Source organism: Anoplophora glabripennis, unplaced genomic scaffold (genome assembly GCF_000390285.2).
Source record: "Anoplophora glabripennis isolate ALB-LARVAE unplaced genomic scaffold, Agla_2.0 scaffold436, whole genome shotgun sequence".
Taxonomy (NCBI): domain Eukaryota; kingdom Metazoa; phylum Arthropoda; class Insecta; order Coleoptera; family Cerambycidae; genus Anoplophora; species Anoplophora glabripennis.
This window is the reverse complement of record NW_019416517.1, coordinates 345,864-362,636: the sequence shown is the minus strand read 5'-3', so window position 1 is coordinate 362,636 and position 16,773 is coordinate 345,864. Positions and strand designations below refer to the sequence as shown.

Genomic DNA, 16,773 nt, shown 5'->3' with positions numbered 1-16,773 from the left:
AATATATAATATATATATAATAAAAATTCTATACCACCGTTAAGGTACATAGCAAAATAGTTGTAATAAATAAAATATACTCCATGGCAAATATTTTGCAACTGCTAGATTACAGAAAGTTTATGGTTAAATGTTTTTTATATGCGTACATCATAATTCTGTATGCTTACATTTCAATCGGAAGTCGTTTTGTGGGATTTTAAAAATGAGGGTCTTATTTGTCTCAGATCATCTTATTTCTTTATACTCTATTATCCCTGATATTGATTTTGATACGTTTTTCTGAAAAACAATGCAGATATTTATTTTTGTCACGTTTTACATGAATAAAATGTACTTACCTCCATAAGAAAAGGGAAACAATGCGTGTTAAACTGTGTCACTCTGTATAATTTTAAGAAATCACGCTTTGCACCACTTTAAAATTATCTAAGACAGTCACACGATAAACAAAACGGGAAATACATAAAAAATGTTATCGAATATAAACTAACCTTATCACTTCCATTTTTCAGGTTGCCAACATTACCGGGAAAGTGTGACGGGCCCTGACAGCTAGATGTTTCCTTCACCTTATCACCGAACATCAGTAATTAAACACACAGAAGAGTTTCCGTTACACAAATAATAGGATATTAATACCGCCATAAACTGCAAACGAAATCATTAGATCATCCTCACGTTCGGCGTGTGGATATATCTATAAATAAACAACCACCTAATTCGATTTCCCGCAGAAAGATCAATTGATCATACGCTTTGCGTACCCAGAAAAAAATCGAGATTCCCGAAATTCATCTCACCAGATCCTAGACACCTCACTGTTTCAAAATAATCAAGGAAAATTGGAGATAATAAAATACCTGGAGATATCTGGCAGCCGAGGAGGTGCTAATAAAGATAAAAATAAGGCAAGATGTTCGCCATTATGCAGATTGATAACGACGTGAGTGGAGGACAATTCCGTAGAAAAATGCGATCAAAGTGCGAATTTATCTGTAAATACTGCCAGAGGCGGTTCACCAAACCATACAATCTGATGATCCACGAGAGGACCCACAAGAGTCCAGAGTTAACTTTCAGTTGTGAAGTGTGCGGGAAGAGTTTCAAGCGACAGGATAACCTCAAGCAGCACAGGTGAGGGTTCATTGGTTTTGTTTTGGTGTTTATAATTTAGGATTACACTTTTATTACCCGGTATTTGATTATGTTGCGTTAATGGAAATTTGGCTAAATAATTTACATTTTATTTATGAGATACCGTTTTGTTATTGTGAACAAGGTTCTGGTTTTTTTATTTGATAATCAATTCAATAAGTTAGTTACTTTTTACCATAGATTTAAAATGATTTCATGGTGCTACAATAATATTTCAATAAAAAAAAAACTCAGTGGTTTAGCATTTAACATTTTCGAATTATGCCTGTTTAGAAAATATTTAAAAATAAATACAGAATGATCGTAATTAGGTGTATAAAATTAATAGAATCAAAACGAGGTTAACTAGATGCTTCCAAAATGCTGCCTTAGAAAAAGACACATTGTTAAAAAATATAATTTCATGTTTATATTTTTATTTAATTTTTGTTTTATTACATTTATCGTTTTAATGATTAACAATTTAGATGAAGCATTTCATTTTACAAAAAAAAAAAAAAAATTAAAACTTCTTAGAAACTATTAGTCTAATCATATTTAGAAAAAGACTTATTCAACTCTTTAAATGTGTATTAAAGATGTTTATTGATTTTCATCTTATTCATAGAGTCATGTTAGACCATTCACCCAAACCTGTTTTGGTTTGGGTGAATTGTATATCCACGGAGATTTTTGGCTTTTTGGCTTTCAAATATCACTAGAAATGAAAATTTTTTTATGCGCATAAAAAAAACGTGGGCTTAACTTTTGGCGGCACAATATATTAAAAAAATTCGAAAAATGTCATATTTTTCTTCATATTTAATTATGTATCTTTTCAAGAGTTGATTTTAGGCAAAAATTTAAGAGGAAAAAAATGTTTGCAATTAAATTTTTTACAAAACAGGTCTAGTTACAAATCGAATGAATCATGATTATTATGGTAAAAATCGAAAAAATCGCAAAAATGCGGTTAAACAACAATACTTTTTAGGGATTTTTTTTGGGGTATTTAAATTGGGTATAGGACCTTTATACTTGGCTCAAAAAAATTTCATGCTATGTAGAATTATATACACACCAAATTTCATCAAAATCGGTTCGACAGATTTTGCATAATAATTTTGCAATCCAGATTTTGAAAACAAATTTGCAAATATTCAAAATTTTGCACAGCAAAAACCAAGGCCCTTAGATACTTGAAAATAAAATAAAATAAATAAAATTCGACAAATGTTTAAACAAGCGCCACAGCTCTCCTAATTGACGAATTCGAATTTTTCAAAAAAAGTTTGAAAGCTTGAGAGCCCTTCTATATGTGATTAAATTTAAGTATTAAGTAGTTAAGTATTTAAGGGCCTTGGTTTTTGCTGTGCAAAATTTTAAAAATTTGCAATTTTTTTCAAAATCTGCATTGCAAAATTATTATGCAAAATCTATGGAACCGATTTTGATGAAATTTGGTGTGATAATTCTACATAACATGAAGTTTTTTTGAGCCAAGTATAAAGGTCCTATACCCAATTTAAATACCCCAAAAAATCCCTTAGAAGTATTGTTTTTTAACCCCATTTTTGCGATTTTTTCGATTTTTACCATAATAAACATAATTCATTCGATTTGTAACTAGACGTGTTTTGTAAAAAATTTAATTGCAAACATTTTTTTCCTCTTTCATTTTAGCCTAAAATCAACTCTTGAAAAGATACATAATTAAATAGAAAGAAAAATATGACATTTTTCGAATTTTTTTAACATATTGTGCCGCCAAAAGTTAAGCCCACGTTTTTTTTTATGCGCATAGAAAAATTTCCATTTCTAGTGATATTTGAAAGCCAAAAAGCCAAAAATCTCCGTGGATATACGATTCACCCAAATATGGCTTTTTGAAACAGATACCGTCTGGACTATGTGTCATTTTGTTGAAAATATTTTTCCTTACCAAAAAAAGAGCTGATTGATCCTCGAAACATAAACTGTAGCTATGAACCGAAGCTACTTATTTGTGACATAATTTTTTACTACACACTGTTTTTTAAAAATAAATTACAACTGTGAAAAATAATTTAAAACGAAACGTCATTGATGAGTTCAGAACATGAAAATAAGCTGATTTTCGAAATATCAACGATTTATTGAATGCATTTTCTATTTCTTTGATTTTTTCTGTGTGACTTTTTTGGTTAGTCAAAACTAATATCATAAAAAATATCTCTTAACTGATCCTTCTGGCTCGATAGTTTATTTTATCAATTTTTAAATTTTTTTCACAGTTTTTCACAATTTTTACAAAATACCTAATAAATAGAGAGGAAAAAGTGAACGAACTGAAAAAATAAACAAATAAAACACACTTTTTATGACGATATGTTTTAATAAAGGAAAGAAAAATATTTGCTCGGTGTAAGCACCGACTTTCATCTGATTCTTTTAAATAAATTGTTTGTTCAGTGTAAATAATAATATTTTATATCCGAAGAACTAAAATGCGGAAAATATACATCCAGATACGTATCGTGCTATAATACACTCAACATGTGTTAAATTGACTTGGCAACTTTTTGAATTGCATTGGTTTTAGTGCGAAAAGCGCTAATCAAATTTATTTTTAATTATGTAAAAATAACTTTAAGTCTGTCACTTTTTCTGACAAATTTTGGTGTATTTGTTAACAGTTGGTTGACATATAGAATATTTTGTCTAATTCAATTTTCAATTTAGTTTAATTTAATAATTATGTTTCTGTTTAATTTAAAATAAAATGTGCTACTAATGCTACTACATTTATTTCTTTAGCGATTCAAACTATTTTTTAATGGTATTATTCCCATAAGTCACATTATTTTACAATGATATCACTAAAATAACATCAAATTGTTGCTTTTGAAATGTTTTGTTAATGCATAAGATTGCAAACAATATTTTTTTAAGTAGTTCAATTATCTTTCTGCAAACAAAGTTGTAAATATAGGAGCAATGTTCTAAAAATAAAGGCCCGCTATTTACTACATTGTTGACAGAAACTTACGGAAATGTGCTCTTCGGGGTTATAATATGTAACATATTCTCTCATACAATTTTTTTTTTGGGCAAATGTAGAAAATTTAAAAAATGAAGTCTCTTACTAAGAGTATTTCGGTTGATGTAAGACTATTAGCCATACTCATCATGCAGTGAACTTATAATAACCCGTTACAATAAAAAAAAAAAAAATTGAATGAAGTTTCACTTAGGTACATTGTACTTAATAATGTATCAATTTTTCACCAAGTGAAAATATTTTTCTATATTATATGAATACTAGATCAGTTTTATGAGTATTAAGTTACTTTACTTTATTATGACCATATAAGAATAATTTAGATTTAAATGTTCTCTAATAGGATTCAAATTTAACAATTACTGAGTTAATTTTTAATCAGACTTGATTACAGCGAAATTAGTAGATTAGTAATTTTTTGCCGGTTCATCAGACATCGTAGTTAAAAGAGCTTAATTTTTTGTATTTAGTGAAATTATTTGGTTGTGACTTATAAATCTTATAATTGTAACGAAATTATAAGTACAGTTTTGCACATATTTAAAAGTTTTATTGTTAAAGCAGAGGTTATCTAATCAAATTTTCTTGAAGTTTGTACTTAAACGAGAGTTAACCAAAAAATAAACTTGAATTAAAAAGCTAAATTGATTAGTTAGTAGATTTATCATAAAATAAATGCAATGCAGATTTGGGTAAAAATGTATTAGATAAGAGTTTTTAGAGTATTTTTATAATCATTAGGGTGGGCCTAAAATCCGCTTTTTTTTTTAAATTTTTATTATTAACACCAAAAATATTGTTCATTATGCATAAAAAAAAAATTATGCGAAAAGAAAAAATTTTAGGTCGCTATCTTAGGCTCGCCAAATTTCGTCAAGTTTAAAGTGTCAGAAATTTTTTTTTGTACCTGCTTTTAAAGGAAATTTAATTCTCTACAAAAAAGGTCGTTAGAAAAAATCTGTCGAACTAATAATTTCTAAGATAATGGCAATTTTAGTAAGAAAATTGACGTTTTTCACAATATTTATGTTTTTTATAGATTAAAAAGTGATTGTTTAAATATAGTTTAAATAGTTTTTGAGATAATGACAATTTTAGTAGAAAAAATAAACATTATTAGAATCACAGTTTCAATATATACATATATGATATTAAAATAAATAGAAATGAGAATTGTCTTTTGAGAATATTTTAAAAATATATACCTATTTTACAATTTTCTTTTCTCCATCGAAAATAAAAAAATAACTATATTTAATTAAAATTGCTATTATCTCAAAAACTATTAATTTGTTATGATTTCTCCTAAGGACCTTTTTGTAGAGAATTAAATTTCTTATAAAATAGATCTTTAAACAATCACTATTTATCCATAAAAAACGTAAATATTGTGAAAAATATAAATTTTTCTACTAAGCTTGCCATTATCTCAAAAACTATTAATTTGACATGATTTCTCCTAAGAATCTTTTTGTAGAGAATTGAATTTCCTACAAAATAGATATTTAAACAATCACTTTTTATCTCTATAAAAAACATAAATATTGTGAAAACGTCAATTTTTCTACTAAAATTGTCATTATCTCAGAAATTATTAATTCGACTGATTTCTTTTAAGGGCCTTTTTGTAGAGAATTAAATTTCCTATAAAGGCAAGTAAAAAAAAATTTCTGACATTTTAAACTTTCACGAAATTTGGCGAGCCTAAGATATCGGCCTACAATTTTTTCCGTTCGCATAAATTTTTTTTTGTGCATATTAAACAATAATTTCGGTAATAATCATTGTTATATTGGAGTATAATTAATCAGTTTTAGTTCAAATATTCATAAACGAGTATAAATGTATTTATTATTGAACTAAAATAGTTCAAGGTGGGGAGTATGGTAAAGTATTTTGTATGTTAATACATTTTATATGATCTAAATTTGTATCGAGACGGTTGCAGAGCAACACGAAAAAAAAAGTTGTTAAAAAATCAAATTAAAATGATGACATGTTTTTCTAAATTCTATTAATCTATTTATTTAGTTGTACAACATTCAGGAAATAAAGAAAATTATTCAAATCAGCACAAGAGTTTATACAGTCCACTCTATCGAATAATTATGTAGTGTATCTATATTAAGAGTGCTTTAATTTTTTTAACACTGATTAAAAGTTATTTTCCTTCCAAGTTTATCAAAGAAAAGTTTGGGAAGTTAAACCAACTTTTTTAAGATTTTAACGTTAGTCAGGCCGTTAAAACTTACTGTTAATGAAATTGTGAATATAATCTTATGTACGTTAATGTGAAAATATGTAATTTAACATTTGATAATATTTGTATAAAAAAAAATGAGTAGCATTTTATCACTGAATTTCACTAAAAACTTATATTTATGTAACTGGTCTCTGTCTCGCGTAGTACTATGAGTTTTTAGTTGGACTTCCTATTAATAGACGTAGGTAATTAAGTCATAGTTTAGCACGTCACATTTATCCGCAAAATTCGTTTTAGTTTTATATATTTTTTAATTTCCTGTTAAGTAATGATTTCACACAAAAATAAAACAATACAGGAAGTTTTTTTCACATTATTTTTTGTTAATATTTAAAAATGTTAACGACGTTTGATAAACTGTGGTAGTCGTGATTTAAATCTCATTTATTTCTGTGATAATTAAGCCTACCAGCTGCTTGTGTTTCATTATTGGCACTGAAAATTTTTCAGCTTTGTTTGAGAACCTATTTTATATACTTTTTTACATGAAACTATCTTGGATTACTTTTCTTGATTCACACATACGTAGACGAATATTTGTGAATTCTCTGAATATTTGTTAGTAAATGTTCACATTGGCTTAAGTAGTCTCTACACAGGTATCACCTAAAAGCTGATTATGTGAACAGTACTAGATAAGTTAGGTTTCTATTGATTTTGACTCATAATGACGATATTTTTTATTTACTATTAGTGTGTATCAACTAACATAGGTATCATTTTTATCTGCAAGTTGTCGGGATATTGAATACTCAACCTGCACAGCGAAAAAGTGAAGCGGAGATGCATGGTATTGTTTTTTGTGTTTATTTCATTGCCCATCAAATTTGGCACACAATGTATAAGATGGGTTCTATAATTCATGATTTAATGCATTAAAATGAAACATTTTTATTTCGCAATGGAAGCGACCACCCGCATGTGTTACCAAATAAATAATGGTTAGAACTTGAGCAATTAAAGTTAATTGTTTTATAGACGCTTCCTATTATTCTAAATCGTGTTATCTATTACTTATGCATGTTGCACCACTCCTGACGTTTGGTTTGACATAATTTACATAATTAAAAAACGTACAAATATTTACATTTTTTTCTGTTACACAAGGCCGTGCTTTACAATAGTCATAAAGTATAAATAGCCCTAAACATTACAAAAATAATCTCATATTTACAGTTGTCTATCTTTTATAAAATTTATATACCTCACTATTGCATATATGCCATATATTTTTATGGTATTGACGTGTGATACGTTTTATTAACTTGTTGCGAAGTCTTTTCGAGATTTGGAGGCAGAACTGCGTGGATACACACGATTTTGTAACGTCACCGTTCGCGTCGTCCACAGCCTACTCGAGATTTTGAAAAATAAAAGAACATCGGACACATCAAACGCTCGTGTGGGAAGTTATAACAAATTTAGCACTAGAATTTGAATATAATAGTTTTTTTATTGAGCACGGTGTAAACAAAATATTATTACTGTTGATGTTAATGGGCAGTTTGCTCACCTCTATTAAGATGTTAAGCACATTGATAACAGCTCTTGATACAATCCATAACCTACAAATGTGTTAACGAATTTACAAAATGTCAGCTCCATTTGCTCTCAACCCACTGTAGTAATGTGTCAATTTTTTTAATTCAGCGCAGGTTATTATTATTGTTATTATTTAGTGGCAAGTCGCTATTATTTCTTTATTTTCTCTTTAATAAATCTTCTCGACATAATCGCAAAAATACTTACATATATTGTCCTAGATTACGGATTAACAGTTTGACGTAGGTTATTCACGTATTTAAATAATTACTTGTGTTATTACGCAGGAAGTTTAAAATCATTAAGAAAGTTCATCCGAATGAAGTACTTTTATGTAAAAACATCAGGATAAGGTATACTGTTAATGAATTAAAACAGCACTAAAAGTGTTTATTAAGATATTTTTTTAATATTATTTATTTATTATACAGGGTAATTCAGAACTTATCCAAGAAAAAAAAATTGATTGTACAGGGGATTACTACAAATACAATTGTAAAAAAAATCAAAAAGGCAGTTCGAAAATGATTTAAAAATACACTTCTGCACGGCACTGGAAACTGGTCGACTGTAAAACCTGACCGTACGCAAGGCAAAGCATGCAGTCAGCGTCCGGCACGGCGGCAAAGTGTAATTAAAAATGAACGAACAAAAAAATGAAAGAACTTCTTTCGCAAGGAAAGAAATAAATAAATTTTATAACATCAATTTTAATCAGCAAATTCAACTGCTTTTGCCACTATTATTATTAATTAATTAAATTTATTTGTGGTTTTAATTAATAAAATAATTTGACACACCTGATGTTACAACAACTGTTCAAAATTTTGTCCACCGACGTGTAAACACATTTGTGTCCTACCCAGTTTACCACGTAAACCATTTTGACACTTGAAAATCTAATGTAAACACTATCGCAAAAACGTAAATACTAACATCGCATTGGACAGTAGTCCGGCGATGTAAAGGTTGAAAATACTACAACTTCAATGATTCGAAAACTATGAGGATTTTACAATTATTTTTTACGATATTAACTCCATTTCTCATTACGCATCTATTCCCAAATCTTTTTGGATAAGATGCAATCACCCTGTATATCGAATTTCCGTTTTAATGAGTAAAACTTCGGTAGCGTATAGAGAAGGTCAATTTAAGTAAAACATTATTGGTTTCGAAATGCAGGAAATATAAAAAAATATATTTTTTTAAATGTTTTCTGTTTTTTCGATATTTGATGGAAAAAAGATTGTTAAAAAAAGAATTTTCAATTTAAAACAATGAAAAAAATTCAAAATTTGTCCTTTAATTGATTTTTAGCAAAAGTAACGATTTCAATTATTTCATTAATTCGGATTACAATGAAAGAAAATTGTTTGAACGGTTTGAACTTTTGAGGGTTTCTTTGGTGTATTTTGAGATTAAAAATAGTGTATTCATTATTTATAAAGTTTTCTCAAGTTTAGCGAAAATCTTTAAAAACGCAATTTTTTAACTTTGGATCAAGTTTCCTACATCGAAAAATGTTCTTTCCAAGAAACGATAAGAACGTCTTATAAAGGATGCTTTAAAATATTCAAAACTTACGGCCATTAGTTCCTGAATAATTCATTATCAAAGCCAAAAAGGTCATTTGCTTTGAATGACGGACGATAACTCGGCGACAAATCATGGGACAAAGCTCTTGAACAACTGAAATTAAAGAGTATGAATCAGATTAAAAAAGCTGATGGGTGGTACTTCCAAAAAATTTTTATTACAGCCTATGGAGCTTTTGAAAAGGAAACAAACATTTTGAAAATTGTTTTCCCGCAAGATTTCTTGTGATTACTCTACGACAATTTTTCCTTATATTAAGCTATACCTTTTGAAAATCGCTTAAAAATTTAGGATTTTTTTTATTATTTAATTTTTGTGAACAGTTTTCCTCAGGATGCTATAAATGGTGGAATATTGCCATTAATATTGGCGTGTCATTACTTTTTTAAGAAAATAGCAAAATGCACCCAATAAGTATATCCCTGCTAGATCTATCAACGTGAAAATTGTCATGTTTGTAGACAGCAATTTAACAAACTCCTTCAGGCAAAAAATGCTACTCCTTTACATTCACAAGATAATTGGAGAAAACGTTTTTTTTAAACTCTAGCACCTTGTAATTCGAAAAAATCGACGAGGTTTGTCGAGTATGTTCATTGAGACTGTTGAAGAATACTTACTGAAGTATTTAATAGTGGATATTGGTGCCTTTTTGGCAGTATTTATAAAAAAATAAAATTTCTCTTAAATTTGCTTAAATGGACTTAATACAGTAATTGGGAATAAATTTGTATACAATACGAGTCGAATTAAATATTGGGTTTTGGGAAAACTGAAGAATATGTAATATGAAATTTGAAATTTGAGATTTGTGTGTATACGTATCCGCACTAAAATATTTAGATTCTATTAGCATTTTGAAAGATAGTACAAATTTTCAAAATTTTTTAAAAATAATTTGGTAATACCTCAACTAAATTGGACATGTATCACTGTAAATGAATATTCTGATAAGTTCAAATATGCAAAATTATATTTGTTATCACTGTCATCTAATAACATTTATTTAAATATTTTGTTTGTGGCTCCCACTAGATAAGTGCTGCTGTCACAGTAATGGACCACCCTTTATATTGTTTTATAGCTTCTTAGATAGATAAAATATTCAATAAAATTAGATAACGTAGAAATTATATGGGGTGAGACACACCCACAAAATAGTTGGTACATATTTTGCTAAAATTTTCCCTGAATTCTACTATTTGAAATTTAATTAGTTCTTTTTCAATTTTGTGCTATGATTTGTTTGTTAATTTTCTCATTAAAATAGAATATTATTAAGAAAAAACAAGTTAATATAGCTTTTTAAAAACAGTAGAAGATGGTGAATATCACCATTTTATTAGAATAAAATTTCATTAAGCTATTTAGCTTAGTAATAACAATATATATTGATAATGATAATGACAATGCCAATGACAACGACAATGACAATGTTATGATAATGATAAGATAAAGTATGATAACGACAACGATAATGGCAATGATAACGATAACGATAGCGGCATGCCTATTCCATATATCAAATATCCATAGATTATACAATTTTTTAAAAATTAGTTCACAATTGTTTGTACATAAAACTTTCTTAACAGTACTTCATTATTTGTGTTCGGGGCAACAGTTTTAAAAAATATCATAATTGCATATTTATAACAAAAAAAAAAGAGATACATCTGAGTTAACAGCCCTTTTATGCGTATTATAATTTATGGCTCAAACTGGCCTAGATAGAGAATAAAAAGACTTTCCCTTTCAGCGTTTGCATTGAGACAATTTTACAGCCGCGAATTTTATTATTCCGACTGTGTCTTTTGTCGTCGGCCGGTAAGAATTAGTCACAGAAAATTAAAACTATTCCTTGCACTGCCAAATAATTGAGGACAGTAAATTTTTGAGAATATATTACCGTATAGACAGCCAACAGACCATGTTAAATCCAGTTTATTACTTATAATAAATTGCTTTTAAGCCCCGCACATAATTTTTACTAATCGTCCGCTCTTTTCGAGTTTTTTATTTAACGAAACAAAACAAAAAAAGGCCAGCATAATGTTGTGTCTCGTATAAATCTCTCGATGTATACAAATGAGGAGATATATTAGTCAGTCGTGACAGTGGCGGTACGTACTGAGCATTAAAGTCATTATCTGACTTCTTGCAAGTGTACAGTCTTAAACGTGTAATTATACAGTTCTGAGGCAAACGTAAACGTGATTTGATTTTGCCGATCGTTGTCTTTTATTTTCGCCGAAAACGCTTAAGATGTGCACGTTTTTTTCTCAAGTAGGCCATCTACTGACAATAGTTTTTCGTATATCAAGAGACTAAAATGTTTTAACCTCGAGGATAAAGTTTTCACAATACGAGGATTCAAAGATACTTTAATCCTGAGGCACATATATTCTTTTTTTTTCACATCTGTGGTCCTGAAAGATATAAAAGTAATTATTAAATAAAGTGAATTGACTTATTGTTTGTAATTACTTATTTGTGGTATTTTCAAATGATTGTCATGTACCTAATTTCACGTAATGTTAAAAGTGCATTGTAATATGGTCCAAAAATTGATACATTTCCAAGATACGTGAAGAAATTATAAAATAAAAACCTTCAATAATCACTCAAGCAACTAAAGTCCACCTAAACAATAAAAAATAGCAAAAAGTATATAAAATAATAAAAAATAAAACAAGAATAAAAATGTAAATATAAATACTTCCAAATTATATTGTCAGCCATATCAAAAGTGAATTCCTTGAGGATTAAAAGTTTCCGAAAGTATCCCTATCTAATTGCAACCACATATTCCTCCTTATAAGGCTAAAGGTCTAGCATCAAATAAAAATCTTCTTCAACTAATTGAGGAAAGCCTAATAAGTTAACTTTTACGTGAAAATTAATGATTCTCTTGAAGTTCTTGTAATAATGAAATATTATTGATTCGAAAGATGTTACTTTATTTTTTATTTAAATTAGTTCAAACCAGCCGAAATATTTCCAACAGGAATTTAAAAAATCCATTAGCACACAGTATCTGGGTAATTTGAAAGGCATTTTTGTTCTCATTGACACGCTTTTTCAGAAAATATCAATTATTATTTTGCACAGGACCGTACAATTTTTTTTATAAAATAGTTGAATAAGTTTCCGATATCTTCCCCACTAGTTGCACAAAAGTCTTGATATTACAGTATTTTATGGAAACTTGGCCCTATACAGTGTAGGAACGTGCCGATGGTCTATCAGAAGTTACGTGAGAGCGATAAAGTAAGCCATAGAAATCCACGTGATAGACAAGGATGGCTATAATGAAGGCGTCTAATAGTCAACGCCCATTTCGCCCTTCCACAAATAAGAAGTGGATCTTATTGGTGGAAGGGGGAAACGGGCGGTGACTATGACACGCCTTCATTATAGCCATCCTTCTCTATCGCGTGGATTTCTATGGCTTACTTTATCGCTCTCACGTAACTTCAGATAGACCATCGGTACTTTCCTACCCTGTATAACGTACACCAAATTCAGTTCAAATACCTCCATTATTTCGGAAGGTATTTACAGTAAATTATTATTTTTTAACTATTAACACCCTGTATCTCGAAGAGAGATTTCGAAATAAGTTTATATGACAACATACCATTATTTTTCGTTGTATTATCTGATCCCGAAGTCTCATAGATTAAAACTGAGACACCCTGTATAAAGAGCAAAAATAAAACTTGATGATTTTATAACGTATTTAATGTTTTGTTTAAGTATTTATTCATTGTTTGTAAACTAGAAATGGATGGTTTTATTTAAAAAGAAAACGAAATATCCTGTATAAGATAAAATAAAAAAAAATATATACCGTGTGTCCTAGGATTGTGGTCATTCTTCTAATATAAACTCTTAAAATGCTAGTATATTCTAGATTATTTCATATAGAGTACTGAATTTTTAGAAAAATATCAAACTTTTGAAGTATCTACAGGGTGTTCTCAAAGTTGAGTCATTTATTTTAACAGCTGGTAGAACTCACAAAAAAGTCGATTTACCAAAAATAGTTTATATAAAAATGGTCAATTATTAACAATTATTTAAAAAAATTGAAATTTAGAAACTATACCTAATATAAACCTGATTTATTATCATTTTCGACCACTCCGTTGTAAAAACATAAATTTTTTGTTTAATACTGGTACTGGGTATGTCTTTTTTTGTAGTTGCACGGTTTTGAGTACGCTTTTCGATTTGACAGTGACATTTGACATTTCCTTTACGAAATTATCCGGCTCCGTGGATGTTTGTAAATTTAGTTATAAGACTCCGCGACACAGGGTATTTAAAGGAGCGATGAGGAGGTTACGCTGGAAGATAAATTGTTTAAATTTACTAACATGGACCTAGTGCTCGTTGTTGGGTCGTTTTCATTAATTTCTAAAATTTCTTCCTCGATCTCCATCATTTCGCGTGGAGAAGGTCTTCCAGCGTAACCTACTCGTTGTTCCTTTAAATATCCTGTGTCACGGAGTCTTATACTAAATTTACGAACATCCACGGAGCCGGATGATTTTGTAAGGGAAATCTTTCCGCGTACAAGCGACAAGCTGCGGCTGCATTTCGTTGATACTCCCTTTAAGTTAATGTTATGTCCACTAGTTCATGGTTTTCATAAAAATGTGCTATTTTTATTGCACAAAACACCCACAAATCAAAAATAATATCACGTACTACTGTACGAATTATTTAGCACTGTCAAATCGAAAAGCGCACTCAAAATCGTGAAACTACAAAAAAAAAGACATACCCAGTATCAGTAGTAAGCAAACAATTTATGTTTTTACAACGGAGTGGTCGAAAATGACAATAAATCAGGTTTGTATTGGAAAGTTTTTAAATTTCAATTTTTTTTTTAATAATTGTTCATAATTGCTTTATTTGATTACTTTTATATAAACGATTTTTGGTAAATTGGCTTCTTTTTATGAGTTCTACCAGCTGTTAAAGTGCGACTTAGGGATATTGCTCGGAATTCTAAGAAAGTCGAAATATCAATTGCTATGAGGAAAAGAATAATTATCTCGTTTTATTATTAGATAGCTTAGATACTTACGATTTTTGTAATAATGCCGAAAAAATTATAGCACATGCACACAACAAAAAATTATTTTCATATACTTTTTAACAAAATACGGTATTTTGACCCGCTGAAGACGATGGAGTCATACAACTTCAAAAAAATAGCTCAAACTCAGCGGAAATCTCGATTCTTTGTTAAAATAATTAAGATTCTGAAATTATTGTTAATACAAAGATGTACTAATAGGGTCAAAATAAAAAAAAATTATTCTTACACTTTTTTCTCTAAAATGCCTCCTTGTGGAGTTACAGCCACATTTAATCAATTTTTAGCATTAATGAAATGCATTCCTCAAGAATGCATTTTAGAGAATAATTATATTTTTATATGAATATTATATTTTTAAGGTTAGGAATTTATTTATTTTATTAAGGTACATCAGTGCATTATAAATCATTATATCTAAATTTTAAATTATTTAGCTGAATGTCTTGAACATATTCCTTTAAAACCAAATTCTCCGAGTTATATTTCCTTAATCTTATTCTTATTTTTCTATTGAATGAAAATGTTTGTCTCTCTCTAAGTATGTGGTTAGGGGAAAATATAGTACTCCACAATGTATATTACAAATTAATTTTATTTTATATTTTGTACATATATTCGTTTTAGTTTTCCAATATATGTTAACTGTATTTGTATATATTTACTAATTTTTACCTACTATTTTAGATGTAATCAGTGCATTTGGCGGTAAAGGCCCCCTATGGTGAAAAAGGGCTAACCCAGTCCTGTCTTCCTTTTATGCAATGTAAGATGATCTTTTTAACACACTATTTTTTTAATTTATACTAAAAATACTCTTAATTTTGGGGCCTGTCACTAATGCTTATAAGTTAAGCACTTGGTGTTGACGATACGAAAGGTTTCAACCAAGTTTTGTCGCACCAAGTGAACATTGAGACAGCGAATAGTATGGAAAAAATTGAAGGCCGTGTTTTAATTTTGTTTTTATTTTTCAGGACAATTCACTACCCCACCAGCTCTGCATGCAATTGTTTTAGTAGCCGATATTAACCAGTACTTATTAAGAATAAGCTTTTTAATTAATTTACAGTCACAGTATTCATATTATTTATTACGTTATTGCATTTTTTGTAAATATTTTAAATATTAAGTATAACAAAATTTTATTTATAAATCGCCTAATTTCTGAAATTTTTAATTTTAAGCCAAGACTACTATTGTTGTCTAGTCTAAAAATGTACTTTATTTTAGGAACCAAACTAATTTCAAATTTTTCCTTTTTTCGTTTCGGTTTTTTAGGTGTTTAATTATTTACTTTACAATCCCAAGGTGGTAATACAGCCAGTGTTAGTTATTTAGTTTGTGATTTAATTTTAGGTATCGTTTAAAAATAAGTTATCTAGTGCAATCATTCAATTCATTATTATTTATAAAAGATATAACTTTGTACAGTTATAGAAAAATGTGCTGCTTTATATTATTAGTACTTATTTAATAATAAATTAAATTTGACCATATATTGTAAATTATTGGAGAGTTGTGTATTTTTTGTGGCAATGCAAAGAATACAACAACGGCTTTTGTAGTTTGTAGAAAAAAAGATGCAATATTTTTAATACGGAACTATTACTTAGGCATTGTATTTATTAATTCCAAGCAAAAATCGAAATAAAAGTATTTCTAATACTGTATTTGTTTTATTTACCCCTTTACTCAGCGAGAATGTCTATCATGTGAATATTGTTTCACTGCAACCACTTCCAGAAGCGTTACAGTGTGTACGATATTTGTTGAGATAGAATTCCAAGAAGACTCCTGCGTCACTTTCTTGGAATAACCGCATCCGACACCGGAGGTAGACAGACATTGGAATCCTATCTCAACAAATATTGTACGGACTGTATTAGGAGTAGCATTAGCTATAAACAACAAAGAGCCATAAAAAAATGGACTTGGCTATGCACCAGAATAGTGTATCCCATACTATTTTGATCCGCAGCATTGGAATCTAAGGTTAGAATTCGCGGAACACCCTAGCACCAAGAAACTCATTTAGAAAGCGGTTTTTGAAATTTCAATCCAACAGGAGTAGTCAGTGAT

General features: G+C 28.9%; 1 protein-coding gene across 3 annotated transcripts in view; it reads left to right on the top strand.

Moving 5' to 3' along the window:
• Positions 1–16,334, top strand: part of LOC108910269 (protein drumstick) — a 67,268-nt gene extending 50,934 nt beyond the window's left edge. For 2 of the 3 annotated variants that reach the window (XM_018714825.1, XM_018714826.1), the window contains 3 exons: positions 516–1,137; positions 15,379–15,457; positions 15,669–16,334. In XM_018714825.1, coding sequence (XP_018570341.1) covers positions 917–1,137; positions 15,379–15,403 — 246 coding nt within the window. In that variant the 5' untranslated portion in view covers positions 516–916 and the 3' untranslated portion in view covers positions 15,404–15,457; positions 15,669–16,334. Of the gene's footprint in view, positions 1–515; positions 1,142–15,378; positions 15,458–15,668 lie in introns of those variants that run through there. The other variant, XM_018714827.1, reaches the window with a different exon arrangement.
• The last annotated feature ends 439 nt before the right edge of the window (positions 16,335–16,773 follow it).